Here is a 15,104-nt window from a genome sequence, read left to right on the forward strand (position 1 = left end):
AGCTTAAAACCTGGAGAAGCTTGCATTGCTTATACCAGCTCAAAACCTTCAGACTGAGTATATTTGACAGATATGTTTTCTTAGGTCTATTCACTATGAGCCTTCATAATATTTTAAAACTATGATTTATCAGTAATTACAATTTTGGATACTTCACAAAAGTGCAATTTACACTTCTTGAAAAATTGAGAGTTGTGGCAACACTGGGTGATTATAACTGGGGCTTTGTAGTAGCCACTTTAGACAGTAAAATATGCCCCCATGGACCATACCCTGAGAGGCTTCACTTCCAATGAATTCTCCAGGCAAGAATACTGGAGAGGTAGCCATGGCCTCCTCCAGGGGATCTTCCCAACCCAGGGATCAAACCTGGATCCCCTGCATTGCAGGCAGATTCTTTACCATCTGAGCCACCAGGGAAGCCCCCCAGTATTCTCCAGTCTACCACAGTCCTCATCACTCCTAAATGATCCAATGACTGTCAGGTCAGGTCTCCCTTCAGGTATACACAGGTAAGACTGAGGCAGAGGTGTGCTGGAGCTGGCTGATTCTGTTCAGAAGAAAAAGCATGCACAGCTCTTCTGAAGCTCAAGTTCAATAGCACTTTCTGGTTACTCGAACAGTTCTTTACCCAACTTTAGAGACTAGTTGTTAGGCATTCATCAGTGCCCCAAAGGACTGAGGTGAAATGAAGAGCAGCTGCAACTCACAAAGCCACTTCAGTTAACATATATCACCGGCTTTATAGAAAAAAAAAATCAAAATCCACAATAAAAATATACTGACATACCATGATCTACCTCTATACTTATTTTAATTGGAGGATAATTGCTTTACAATGTTTTGTTGGTTTCTGATGTACAAGGATGCAAATCAGAACATATATATATATATATATATATATATATATATAGGGGGAGAGAGAGAGAGAGCATGGCAACCCACTCCAGTATTTTTGCCTAGAAAATCCCATGAGGAAAATCCGCAGAGGAGGCTGGTAGGATATGATACATAGGGTTGCAAAGAGTTGGATATGATTGAAGCGACTTAGTATTTACACTATATAGAACCCACTCAAGTATTCTTCCCTGAACAATTCCATGGACAGAGGAGCCTTGTGGGCTACAGTCCATGGGGTTGCAAAGAGTTGGACACGACTGAGTGACTAACACTTGCACTTTTTCACTTTCATATATATAAATACATATATATCCCTCCCTCTTGAGACTCCCTTCCCCTCCCACTGCACCCATCTAGGTCATCACAGAGCACTAGCCAGGCTGGGCTCCCTGCATTATGTAGCACCTTCCCGCTAGCTAGCTATTTTCTACATGATAGCACATATATGTCAATGCTACTTTCTCAGTTCTTCCTACTCTCCCCTTCCCTGGCTGTATCCACAAGTATGTTCTCTACTTCTGCCTCTCCATTCCTTCCCTGCAAATAGGTTAATCAGTACTATTTTTCTAGAGTCATATATATATATAGTTAATATAGGACATTTGTTTTTCTCTTTTGGTGCAATCCGTTAGTGTCTGGTACTTATTTTTTAGCATAGTATCAAATGGTCCAATCCAGTCTTGCTAAAGTGCTTAAAGTTTCTAAGATGTAACACTTTTTTTACTTTGTTTCTTTGTAAATATTGTTCCCTTTATCTGGAATAACCTTTCCATCTTCTCCCTCTGACCAGTGCCTGTCTATCCTCTAAGATTCAACTCAGGTAATTTATCATCTGCTCAGTTTCTCTCCAACTGGCTTCCATCTCTGTGCATTTGAACATGGAGGACACTTCTCTAATAGCTCTTTAGTGTTTGGTCATTGCCCGATTGTGTCTTTTCCCCCTGGACTTTGTGACACTTAAGAACAGAACTTTGGGTTTATTTTTTAATTATCCTTATATAAAGATACATGTTTTCCAATAAATGTTCAGTAAACATTTCTTAATTTTAATAAACACTTAACATTTAAGAAAATGAATTTCTTTGTATTTTGAGACATGCAATGCATGCTTGTTATAGCTGTGAGTAGTTTCTCTCTGTAAATCAAAATGTGACTCTCAAGCCTGAAACACTGGAGATAAGGTAGAGTGAGGGGTTAGAATGGCAGAGAATAGAAACACTGTTGGTCACCAAGACTGCAAGGCTCTCAGTGACTGACTGAATCAGGACTCCAGTCCAAGGCTGCTGCTGCTGCTGCTAAGTCGCTTCAGTCGTGTCCGACTCTGTGCGACCCCATAGACGGCAGCCCACCAGGCTCCCCCGTCCCTGGGATTCTCCGGGCAAGAATACTGGAGTGGGTTGCCATTTCCTTCTCCAATGTATGAAAGTGAAAAGTGAAAGTGAAGTCACTCAGTAGTGTCCGACTCTTAGCGACCCCATGGACTGAAGCCTACCAGGCTCCTGCATCCATGGGATTTTCCAGGCAAGAGTACCCGAGTGGGGTGCCATTGCCTTCTCCACAGTCCAAGGCTACTAACAACAAATTCAATCTCTTTCCACTGGTTCCTGGTTTCCTTTTAGTCCTATTAATCAATCTTATTACTCCAGCTTTTCTTCCCAATGCTAAAAGTTCCTGCACATGTTTTACCTTCTTCCTAAAGGCACTGGGATTCAATAAATAATGTAGATATCTAATTTTATAACTTAACACCTTAAATTTCTACTTAGGAGTCCATTTCTGCCTTCCCTGGACTACCTCACAGACATCTCTTATCATCTTATCATTGAGATTTATTGGTGTCATTTCATTTACCAACTGCCGTTTTCAATTTCGATCAGAAGCAGATGTTCAATCTGGCATCTTCCCCAGCTGCAATCAGTGTACATAATGCCACAGCTCCTTGATTGGCTTCAAAACATCTTCCTGTGTGCAGTCAGGAAGACAGTTTTAGGTTTCTGATGGCACATCTCAAGATGCTGCTTAATTTGTCTCCAGTTCTCAATATCTTAGTTGTTTCACACTGATCTTTAAAAATAGACTCTCTGTTGTTGTAAGCTGAGAAGTGGTCCTAAAGAAGAGGAGATTAAAATTATTATAGTGCAATATAGATTCCAGATATCCTATTGCACTATGGATATTAAAAGGAATATGCTGGAGAAAAATGTAGATGTATTGAACATGAGCAGTTAGATAACCCCTGTTAGTTGATAAAGTTATTTACTGTGATTATTGTTGCTTTCCTAGTCCGTTTTTTTTTTTTTTTTCAACTTCTCTTGATATGAAAAGAAGACTCTTGAGATCCCCTTGGACTGCAGTAAGACTAAACCAGTCAATCCTAAAAGAAATTAACCCTGAATATTCAATGGAAGAACTGATGCTGAAGCTGAAGCTCCAATCCTTTGGCCACCTGATGCCAACAGTTGACTCTGGAAAAGACCCTGACTCTGGGAAAGGTTATGGGCAGGAGGAGAAAGGGGTGACATAGGATGAGATGGTTAGATGGCATCATCAACTCAATGGACGCGAGTCTGAGCAAACTTTGGGAGATAGTGGAGAATAGGGGAGCCATAGGCCATGAGGTAGCAAAGAGTTGGACATGACTCAGCAACTGAACAACAATATAAAAAAAGTAGTAATTTTCTTGGCAGTACTTACATGTGGTTTTCAATGATATACAAAAAAAATTATTTCTTGACATAGAGAAGAATGTTTTATAGCGTGTGAATTATTTTATGCTTAATTAATACAAATTGCTCCAAATAAACTTAATACAATAAGTGCCATTTATCCACTTCTCAAAGCGTGTTTTTAAACACTTTTACTTATAATAAAATATGCAATCTATCCTCATTGAAATATTTCTCTTTTTTCTGTGTGATTGCTATTGTCACTTTTATCATTTAGTTAGTATCCACTGATCAAGTACATACAAAAAAGGCAAGGTTTTTGCCTTTCTCCAGTGAATTTGGCTCTGCTGTGACTGTTACTCCCTCCCCAGCTTCTGAAACAATTAAATCAAAACCACCTAGAATTTTTAGTTGTAGTTGATGAATTCTGAAAATGGGGTGACTTTTTTTATTGGGGTGACTTTTAAAAGAACTTTTTTGCAAAAATCATAATAGAAAACACACCAAGTGATTGAAAAAAAATTCCTCTAGTTTCTAGAGCTCTGTTCACTTTGCTCTTTTTCTATAAATTGTTATTTTTTAGGTAGATTAAAGCAACCTGGTATTTGAAAAGTCTAAAAGACTGGCTTTTAGGTTTCTACTAGTCTATTTAAAGACATTTTAAAGAATTTTTTGCAGTATTTGTACCACAGGGGATCCAGGATATATTAGGAAGGTGGAACAAGGTAAGTGTTTCTCAAAGTGACAGTTATAAGTGAGTAAGACATAAGGAGATGAATCACTTGGTCATCATATTGATCTGAATTCTTGGAGGACATAGATCATAAATCTGAAGGAGAAAGGCAATGCATTTCTGCAAATGGATACTGCTTAAGTCTCTAAAATTCTCCCTGAAATAAAAGGGGCACAAACAAGGTTGCTTTACCCTAAAATGATCTCAGCTCCAATCTTGGAAGTTTTCAGAATTCTTGATACTTCTTGATTATCCTCTTAATCAGTGCATCTTTAATGAGTAGCCAATGGAGTATTGACTGGATGTAGAATCAGAGGCCTTAAGCAAATCACTCTAAGCAAGCAAATTACTCTGAGTATTAACTGTGCGATTTGTAAAATAGATTTTGTTGAAAAAAATATTCACAGATCTCAAAAATCCCATGACATATAACAGTGCAATGCAACCTCATATCAAAAGTCATTCCATTTTCTTCAGAGAGCTCTATTTCAGGGCCTAGTGGAAAATATTCCAGTAAAACATCTAATAATTCCTGAAAACTTTAGCATTGTAAATTACATTATGTTGTTATATGACAAGGCAAAAACATGTATGTTAGGCTTCACTAAAATTCATATTTGGTTTATTATCAGATGAAATTGGCAAGCACACATATAAATATAGAAAATTTTTAATTTCATCTTTGCTACTTAATTTAAAATTTTCATCTTATGTAAATAACCTTAGCTATCTCACATAACTCCTCTGAGTTTAATTTTTTTCCTTCTATAAAGTGGAAAGAATAATTTCAACTATGATAATATAATGAGTTATTAAAAGGTAAATGAAACAATGTAAGAATATCAGCTGTTATATCACCTAGGGATAACTCGTATGTATGAACAGAAGCCAAGAGTCTTTCATAAGCAGTGAATTGCTTTACTGCCATGCTCAGAAGAGGGGCTGAGTTTTTAAAATTAATTTATTTATTTTAACTGGAGGCTAATTACTTTACAATATTGTGGTAATTTGATTTTTGTGGTAATATGGTTTTTGCGATACATCGACATGAATCAGGAGGGGCTGATTTTTAAGTGAGATTTGTTTATTCATTCAAGCCACATTGATATATTTCAAATAGTAGATGAAGGTAGATGATACTGAGATTCATAAAGCACATGCTCTAATTTCAAGAGAGGCATAATCCAGAAAGGTTTGTAAACTCAGCTTATGGTGGCCCACAGATAAATTAATTTTTTGTTAGCACAGTTTATTTAAAGATTGAATTCTAAGACCTTTTAATATACTCTCCAGTTGGCCACATGCTCAACATCTTCCTTTTTTCTTACACTGAAAGTGAAAGTCGCTCAGTCCTGTCTGACTCTTTGCAACTCTACGGTCTTACATTAACCTTCCTTTATTCTTACATTCATTACATTGTCTACATTATGTAGTCAAACATAATATGTGCACTTACCTTCCAAAGTTCATGTGATACAGTCATGATACAAGCATGATCGTGTTTCCTTGGCCAAATGAACACCCTCGTATAGATGCCTTATAATGTGTTGCTTGATTCTCAGGCTCCTTTCAAGAATGCATGTTCCCATGCAAGCTGTTGGAATAATATTTAGATCAGTCATTCTTAAATATGTGTGCCTAAAGCCTTTTCTTTTCATTTTCCTTCCGGACTATGCATATATCTAGATATTTCTCAGATTTGTTGTATTTCTTTATAGTTTTGCTGAAACATAGCCCTGCCAGACAGGATACATGCTGTTACATACTTCTGAGACCTCTATTTTCCTCAAACTCAACAAAGTTAAATCTTCACTACTTGACTATTTTACTCCTTAGTATTTGCCCCCTTTCCTGAATCCCTGTAGCATTATTTACGCATATATCACTCACTAGGGAATGGATATGGGAAATAGATGGGGAAACAGTGGAAACAGTGTCAGACTTTATTTTTCTGGGCTCCAAAATCACTACAGATGGTGACTGCAGCTATGAAATTAAAAGACGCTTACTCCTTGGAAGGAAAGTTATGACCAACCTAGATAGCATACTCAAAAGCAGAGACATTACTTCGCCAACAAAGGTTCGTCTAGTCAAGGCTATGGTTTTTCCAGTGGTCCTGTATGGATGTGAGAGTTGGACTGTGAAGAAAGCTGAGCACCGAAGAATTGATGCTTTTGAACTGTGGTGTTGGAGAAGACTCTTGAGAGTCCTGCAAGGAGATCCAACCAGTCCATCCTAAAGGAGATCAGCCCTGGGATTTCTTTGGAAGGACTGATGCTAAAGCTGAAACTCCAGTACTTTGGCCACCTCATGGGAAGAGTTGACTCATTGGAAAAGACTCTGATGCTGGGAGGGATTGGGGGCAGGAGGAGAAGGGGACGACAGAGGATGAGATGGCTGGATGGCCTCACTGACTCGATGGACGTGAGTCTGAGTGAACTCCGGGAGTTGGTGATGGACAGGGAGGCCTGGCGTGCTGCGATTCATGGGGTCGCGAAGACTCGGACCCGACTGAGCGACTGAACTGATCTGATCTGATCTGAGGGAATGGATTCACATGTGAAAACACTTCATTAGCTACTTTGTATCTCTCTAAAACTGCATTGTTTATTTTTTGAGAATAGGAACTGGGTCTTACATTCTCTTCCTTCCAGACCTTCTTCTAGTGAAATTTTTTTTTTTTTTTTTGAAATCTTGGAGTAAGTTGACAAATAAGCACTGAAGGATGACACAACTCAAAGTGAAGTGAAAGTCGCTCAGTCGTGTCCGACTCTGCGACCCGCGGACTAATCCACGGAATTCTCCAGGCCAGAATACTGCAGTGGGTAGCCTTTCCCTTCTCCAGGGATCTCCCTAACCCAGGGATCGAACCCGGGTCTCCCGCATCTCAGGCGGATTCTTTCCAGTTGAGCCACAAGGGAAGCCTGAAACAACTCAAAATGTGACCTCAAATACATTAGTCTAATAATACACACAGGACAGTTATATGAAATATAAAATTATGTAATATATATTATAAAAACTACCCTCAATTATTAGAATCAAGTTAACCACAACTTGTCTGTCTACTTTATTCATCCTGGAACACAAACAACAACTGAGAAAAAAAAAAAAAAGCTCCAAACTCTCTTTCCATCAATTCAGTTGCTCAGTCGTGTCCGAATCTTTGCAGCCCCATGAATTGCAACGCGCCAGGCCTCCCTGTCCATCACCATCGCCCGGAGTTCACTCAAACTCATGTCCATCAAGTCAGTGATGCCATCCAGCCATCTCATCCTCTGTCGTCCCCTTCTCCTCCTGCCCCCAATCCCTCCCAGCAGCAGAGTCTTTTCCAATGACTCAACTTTTCACATGAGGTGGCCAAAGTATTGGAGTTTCAGCTTCAGCATCAGCCCTTCCAATGAACACTCAAGACTGATCTCCTTTAGGATGGACTGGTTGGATCTCCTTGCAGTCCAAGGGACTCTCAAGAGTCTTCTCCAACACCACAGTTCAAAAGCATCAATTCTTCGGTGCTCAGCTTTCTTCACAGTCCAACTCTCACATCCATACATGACCACAGGAAAAACCATAGCCTTGACTAGACTGACCTTTATTGGCAAAGTGATGTGTCTGCTTTTGAATATGCTATCTAGGTTGGTCATAACTTTCCTTCCAAGGAGTAAGTGTCTTTTAATTTCATGGCTGCAATCACCATCTACAGTGATTTTGGAGCCCCCAAAAATAAAGTCTGACACTGTTTCCCCATCTATTTCCCATGAAGTGATGGGACCAGACGCCATGATCTTCGTTTTCTGAATGTTGAGCTTTAAGCCAACTTTTTCACTCTCCTCTTTCACTTTCATCAAGAGGCTTTTTCGTTCCTCTTCACTTTCTGCCATAAGGGTGGTGTCATCTGCATATCTGAGGTTATTGATATTTCTCCTGGCATTCTTGATTCCAGTTTGTGCTTCTTCCAGCCCAGCGTTTCTCATGATGTACTCTGTGTATAAGTTAAATAAGCAAGGTGAAAATATACAGCCCCGACATACTCCTTTTCCTATTTGGAACCGGTCTGTTGTTCCATGTCCAGTTCTAACTGTTGCTCCTGACCTGCATATAGGTTTCTCAAGAGGTGACCTACAAAAGCTATTTTAATAATATTATCTGCGGTGCTATAGCAAACATCAGTTTTCTTGGCAACCTATCTTTATCTTCTGTTGCACTTGGTAACCTCTTGATTTTATGTATAGAGTTATTTTTCTGATGCTGAGTGTCTTTATAAAATCACATTTTAATGCTTCTGGAAATAAAAGCTTGTTGTGAGAAGCTATATGGAAACCTAGAGGCTATTATCTCAATAGTTTCATCTAATACACAGCTATGTAGTCTGCAGCTCCCTGATTCTCCATGTAATTCCTAGGAGGCCAGTCCATTACTTTGATGTGCAGGATTTTAAGACTACATTTAACCATGCCTAGGCAGGTCAGTTATCTTTTGTGGCTTTATACTGTATAAAGCTGACCTCTTTATGTGCACATTCATTTTTCTTTCATTTTCTTTAATGGGTCACTGATGCTGGTCAGATATTCTCAAAATGATTTCCAATTAGAAAAACATATAAATTTTTTACCTTTTATAAATGTCCCCCAAATGGAATGATATTTTTACATATAAATTGCAAAAGATTAGCAGAAAGTAAAGATTATTACTGAAGAGGCATTGAATTTCAAATCAGAACACCAGAATTTGGTTTCCATTTTTGTCAGTTAATAAAAATACAGCTTTGGCTGCCTATATAGTAACTTTTCTAAGCTTAATTTTCCTATCTGTGTATATGATAATAATAATTCTACTACCTATTAAGAGTAATTGGGAGGATCAAAAATTTCCAGTGAAGAGCTTTGCCAAACATTATACAACTGGTATGTGTAACTCCTAAGCATAAATAATGATGGCTAAAGTCTTATATCTGGTACCCTTTATTCTTGCATAGCCACAGGACAAGCCACTGCTGATGCAAACAATTAGTAAAGAATCTATAATAGGAAAAGAAGAGTTTTATTTGAACCAAACTGTGGACAATAAGACAGGGAGACACAGATTTGGGAAACTCTTGAATTGTAATCTGCTGGACTACAAAATCTGGCAAGCTTATAAAAGGTGAAACCTGCAAAATTATATAAACTGTAAAGAATTAGAATTGGAGCTGGAAAGACGTAAGGGTGCTTATAACACAAGGATTGACTGGGGTCCAAAATGATTGCATATTTATAAGGGGTGAACTTGAAAGCATATGTTTGCAGCTTGCAGGTGCTACTAGACATTGTTTTGAGAATGCCTTGTTATGTCCTTAAGTTTGATACAGTTCAGAAAATTCAAGTTTTTCAGTGATGCAGGAACATACCTGAAACCATATCCACAAGGGTCACCCAGATCCATTCTGAATGCCTGAACAACAGTTGCTCCATTTTGATTTTTAAATACATTCTTTTCTTTAATGGCTAAAGCAGATATAAAATGCATGTTTGTAATAGGCTACAAAACAGGTTCTAAGTGGCACAAAGTTTAAGTAAAAGTCACTCAGATGTCTGACTCTTTATGACCCCATGGACTATATGGTCCATGGAATTCTCCAGGCCAGAATACTAGAGTGAGTAGCCTTTCCCTTCTCCATGGGATCTTCCCAACCCAGGGATCAAACCCAGGTCTCCCGCATTGCGGGCAAATTCTTTACCAGCTGAGCCACCAGGGAAGCCCAAGAATACTGGAGTGGTGGCCTATCTCTTTTCCAGCAGATCTTCCCAACCCAGGAATCGAACTGGGGTCTCCTGCATTCCAGGCATTCTTTACCAACTGAGCCACCAAGGAATCCCAGAGCTATCATATGTTTATGCTGTTCCATTCCTGGGTATTTATTCTAAGAAAATGAAAACACTAAAATGAAATGGTATATACACTACAATGTTCATTGCCACATTATTTACAATAGCCAAGATATGGAAGCAATCTAAGTGTTCATGATGGATTAATGGATTAAGAAGATATATATATATATATATATATATATATATATATATATATATAATGAATATTAGTCATAAAAAGAATAAAATTTTGCCATCTGAAAGAATCTTACTGGGCCTGGAAGACATTATACTAAGTGAAATAAGTTAGACTGAGAGAGATAAATACTTTATGTTTTCAATTTTACGTGAAATGTAAAAAATTTCAAATTTCAATGAATAAATACAAAGCAACAGAAACAAACTCACAGATACAGACAATAAATTAGCAGTTGCAAGAGGGGAGGGACAGAGAAGGCAATGGCACGCCACTCCAGTACTCTTGCCTGGAAAATCCCATGGACAGGGGAGCCTAGAAGGCTGCAGTCCATGGGATCGCTGAGGGTCGGACACGACTGAGCGACTTCACTTTCACTTTTCACTTTCATGCATTAGGGAAAGAAATGGAAACCCACTCCAGTGTTCTTGCCTGGAGAATCCCAGGGATGGGGGAGCCTGGTGGGCTGCCGTCTCTGGGGTCACACAGAGTCAGACATGACTGAAGCGACTTAACAGCAGCAGCAGCAGAGGGGAGGGATGAGCAAAACGGGTGAAGAGGATTAAAAAGTACAAACCAGTGATAAGTCACAAATATGTAAGGTATAGCACAGGGAGTACAGTCAACAATATTATACTAACTTTGAGGGTTTTTGTATACTCTATCCTGAGAGCTTACTTATTTTATTTATTTCATTGAAGTCATAGTTGACTTATAATGTTGTGTTAATTTCAGGTATGTGGCAAAGAGATTCAGTTTTATATATATGCATGTATCAGATCAGATCAGTCGCTCAGTCATGTCCGACTCTTTGCGACCCCATAAATTGCGAATGCCAGGCCTCCCTGTCCATCACCAACTCCTGGAGTTCACTCAGACTCACGTCCATCGAGTCAGTGATGCCATCCAGCCATCTCATCCTCTGTCGTCCCCTTCTCCTCCTGCCCCCAATCCCTCCCAGCATCAGAGTCTTTTCCAATGAGTCAACTCTTCGCATGAGGTTGCCAAAGTACTGGAGTTTCAGCTTTAGCATCATTCCTTCCAAGGAAATCCCAGGGCTGATCTCCTGGGATTGATTGAAGAATTCAATCAATTCTTCGGCACTCAGCCTTCTTCACAGTCCAACTCTCACATCCATACATGACCACAGGAAAAACCATAGGCTTGACTAGATGAACCTTTTTTGGCAAAGTAATGCCTCTGCTTTTGAATATGCTATCTAGGTTGGTCATAACTTTCAAGGAGTAAGCGTCTTTTAATTTCATGGCTGCAGTCACCATCTGCAGTGATTTTGGAGCACAGAAAAATAAAGTCTGACACTGTTTCCACTGTTTCTCCATCTATTTCCCATGAAGTGATGGGATCGGATGCCATGATCTTCGTTTTCTGAATGTTGAGCTTTAAGCCAATTTTTTCACTGTCCACTTTCACTTTCATATATATATATATATATATATATATATATATATATATATCAGTTCACTCTCTCAGTCATGTCAGACTGTTTACAAACCCAGCACGCCAGGCTTCCCTGTCCATCACCAACTCCCGGAGTTCATTCAAACTCATGTCCATCAAGTTAGTGACGCCATCCAACCATCTCATCCTCTGTCATCCCCTTCTCCTCCTGCCTTCAATCTTTCCCAGCATCAGGGTCTTTTTCAGTGAATCAGTTCTTCACATCAGATGGCCAAAGTGTTGGAGCTTCAGCTTCAGCATTAGTCCTTTCAATGAATATTCAGGACTGATTTCCTTTAGGATGGACTGGTTGGATCTCCTTGCAGTCCAAGGGACTCTCAAGAGTCTTCTCCAACACCACAGTTCAAAAGCATCAGTTCTTCAGTGCTCAGCTTTCTTTATGGTCCAACTCTCACATTCATACGTGACTACTGAAAAAACCATATATTTGACTAGACGGACCTTTGTCACCAAAGTAATGTCTCTGCTTTTTAGTATGCTGTCTAGATTGGTCATAGCTTTTCTTCCAAGGAGCAAGATCTTTTAATTTCATGGCTTCAGTCACCATCTGCAGTGAATTTAGAGCCTAAAAAAATAAAATCTGTTACTGTTTCCATTGTTTCCCATCTATTTGCCATGAAGTGATGGGACAAGTTGCCAGGATCTTAGTTGTTTGAATGTTGAGTTTTAAGCTGGCTATATAGAAATAAAAGCTATATAGCTGGCTTAAAACTCAACCTTCAAAAATATATATAAATAGAAATTATATTTGGCAAAACTAATACAATTATGTAAAGTTTAAAAATAAAATTAAATTAAAAAATTTTTTTCACATTATTTCTAAGTTCCCTTATTACAAAATATTGAATATAGTTCCCTGTGCTATACTGTAGGTTCTTGTTGGTTATGTATTTTACATATAGTAATGTAAATATATTAATCCCAAACTTCTAATTTATAATCTTCCCTTTTTTAATCAAAATCTGTTTTCTGTCTGTTTGTCTATTTCCATTTTGCATATGAGTTAATTTGTATTTTTTTAATTCCACATGTAAACAATATCATATGATACTTTGTCTCACTTCACTTAGTATGATAATTTATAATAACTTTGGTGTGTAATCTACAAAAATACCAAATTACTATGTTATATCATATTGTATATAACTGAAAGTAATATAAGTTAATTATACTTCTATAAAAACAGACAATAAAAATATGTAAATTAAGGTGAGAGATCTGATAGCAAAGGGAAAAATGGAGAAAAGTGAACCAGGGAAGGTAAGTAAGTCCGGTACTGAAGGCCTTGTTTGTGGGGCCTGTCAAATATGTTGACCCTAAAAGAAATGGAACCTTTGAAGGGTTTGAAGCAAGAGATCACACGTCTAAATTACATACCTAGAATATATGAATTAGTGTGAAGAAAAAATTTAATGGTACAATACTGGATATGGAAAGAATAGTTGGGGACAATTGCAGTAGGAAGGAACAAATTTGTATTGTTCCTATGGCAGTGGCAGTGGAGATGGAGAGAAGACTGATTTGAGAAACATTTAGGATGTAAAATATATTCACAGTGCTGAGCTCTTCATTGGAGGAAAGGGTCACGGGTGCTAATGTTGGAAACAGCGGAAGGGATCCAATTTAGGGGGACAATAGTGAATTCATGGATGTTGACTTACAGGTGCCTTTGAGGCATCAAATTAGGGATATCGGGACCCTAGTTGGAAATATACTTTTGGAGTCCAGAAATTTCTCATTCATTTGCACATGTTCAAACTGTTGCACTGCATTCAGATCTATTTTAATTGGATGATCCTCTTGCTGTGTTGTTACACCATGCACCTAGTCTCGACAGGATGTGGCTGGTGAACTGCATTTACTGAGAAAGCACGTGGCTGAACTTATTCACAGTCGGGGCTTCATTTGATGGATATTACAAAACAGTGGAAGAGTCCAAGGAATTGATAGTATCATCAAGAGTGCATTGAAATATGAATAGTAGATTATAGTAAAATTGGAGATACTCACAGGCAAGGAAGAAGTAAAGATGACCAGTGGACTTCAGAAGCCAATGAAGTCATAGATAACAGCAGCTAGACTCAAAATGGATTAAAGATCGAAATGTAAGACCAGAAACAAAAACTCCTAGAGAAGAACATAGGCAAAACACTCTGACATAAATCACAGCAGGATCCTGTATGACCCACCTCCCAGAATAATGGAAATAAAAGCAAAAATAAACAAATGGGACCTAATTAAACTTAAAAGCTTTTGCACAATGAAGATAACTATAAACAAGGTGAAAAGACAGCCTTCAGATTTGGAGAAAACCATACCAAATAAAGCAACTGACAAAGAATTAATCTCAAAAATATACAAGCAACCCCTGCAGCTCAATTCCAGAAAAATAAATGACCCAATCAAAATAAATGGGCCAAAGAGCTAAACAGACATTTCTCCAAAGAAGACATACAAATGGCTAATAAACACATGAAAAGATGCTCAATATCACTCATTATCATAGAAATGCAAATCAAAACCACAATGAGGTGCCATTTCCCACCAGTCAGAATGGCTGCTATCCAAAAGTCTACAAGCAATAAATGCTGGAGAGGGTGTGGAGAAAGAGAGGGGTAAGGAACCCTCTTACACTGTTGGTGAGAATGCAAACTCGTACAGCCACTATGGAGAACAGTGTGAAGATTCCTTAAAAAACTGGAAATAGAACTGCCACATGACCCATCAATCCCACTGCTGGGCATACACACCAAAGAAACCAGAATTGAAAGAGACACATGTACCCCAATGTTCATTGTAGCACTGTTTACAATAGCCAGGACATGGAAGCAACCTAGATGTCCATCAGCAGACAAATGGATAAGAAAGCTGTGGTACATATACACAATGGAGTATTACTCAGCCATTAAAAAGAATGCATCTGAACCAGTTCTAATGAGGAGGATGAAAGTGGAGCCTATTATACAGAGTGGAGTGTGTCAGAAAAAAAAACAATACAATATATTAACACATATATATGGAATTTAGAGGAGAAGGCAATGGCACCCCACTCCAGTACTCTTGCCTGGAAAATCCCATGGACAGAGGAGCCTGGTAGGCTGCAGTCCATGGGGTCACTAAGAGTTGGATACGACTGAGCGACCTCACTTTCACTTTTCACTTTCATGCATTGGAGAAGGAAATGGCAACCCACTCCAGCATTCTTGCCTAGAGAATCCCAGGGACGGGGTACCCTGATGGGCTGCCGTCTATGGGGTCACACAGAGTCGGACACGACTGAAGCG

General features: G+C 38.7%; 1 protein-coding gene across 1 annotated transcript in view; it reads right to left on the reverse strand.

Annotated features, from left to right (window-relative positions):
* Positions 1-1,262: 1,262 nt before the first annotated feature.
* Positions 1,263-15,104, reverse strand: part of KCNC2 (potassium voltage-gated channel subfamily C member 2) — a 282,147-nt gene continuing 268,305 nt past the window's right edge. Inside the window, exons 4-5 of the mRNA XM_070788831.1 lie at positions 5,756-5,893; positions 1,263-3,007 (exon numbers count right to left, since the gene is read on the reverse strand). Coding sequence (XP_070644932.1) covers positions 5,766-5,893 — 128 coding nt within the window. The 3' untranslated portion in view covers positions 1,263-3,007; positions 5,756-5,765. The remainder of the gene's footprint in view (positions 3,008-5,755; positions 5,894-15,104) is intronic.

Source organism: Bos indicus, chromosome 5 (assembly GCF_029378745.1).
Source record: "Bos indicus isolate NIAB-ARS_2022 breed Sahiwal x Tharparkar chromosome 5, NIAB-ARS_B.indTharparkar_mat_pri_1.0, whole genome shotgun sequence".
NCBI lineage: Eukaryota > Metazoa > Chordata > Mammalia > Artiodactyla > Bovidae > Bos > Bos indicus.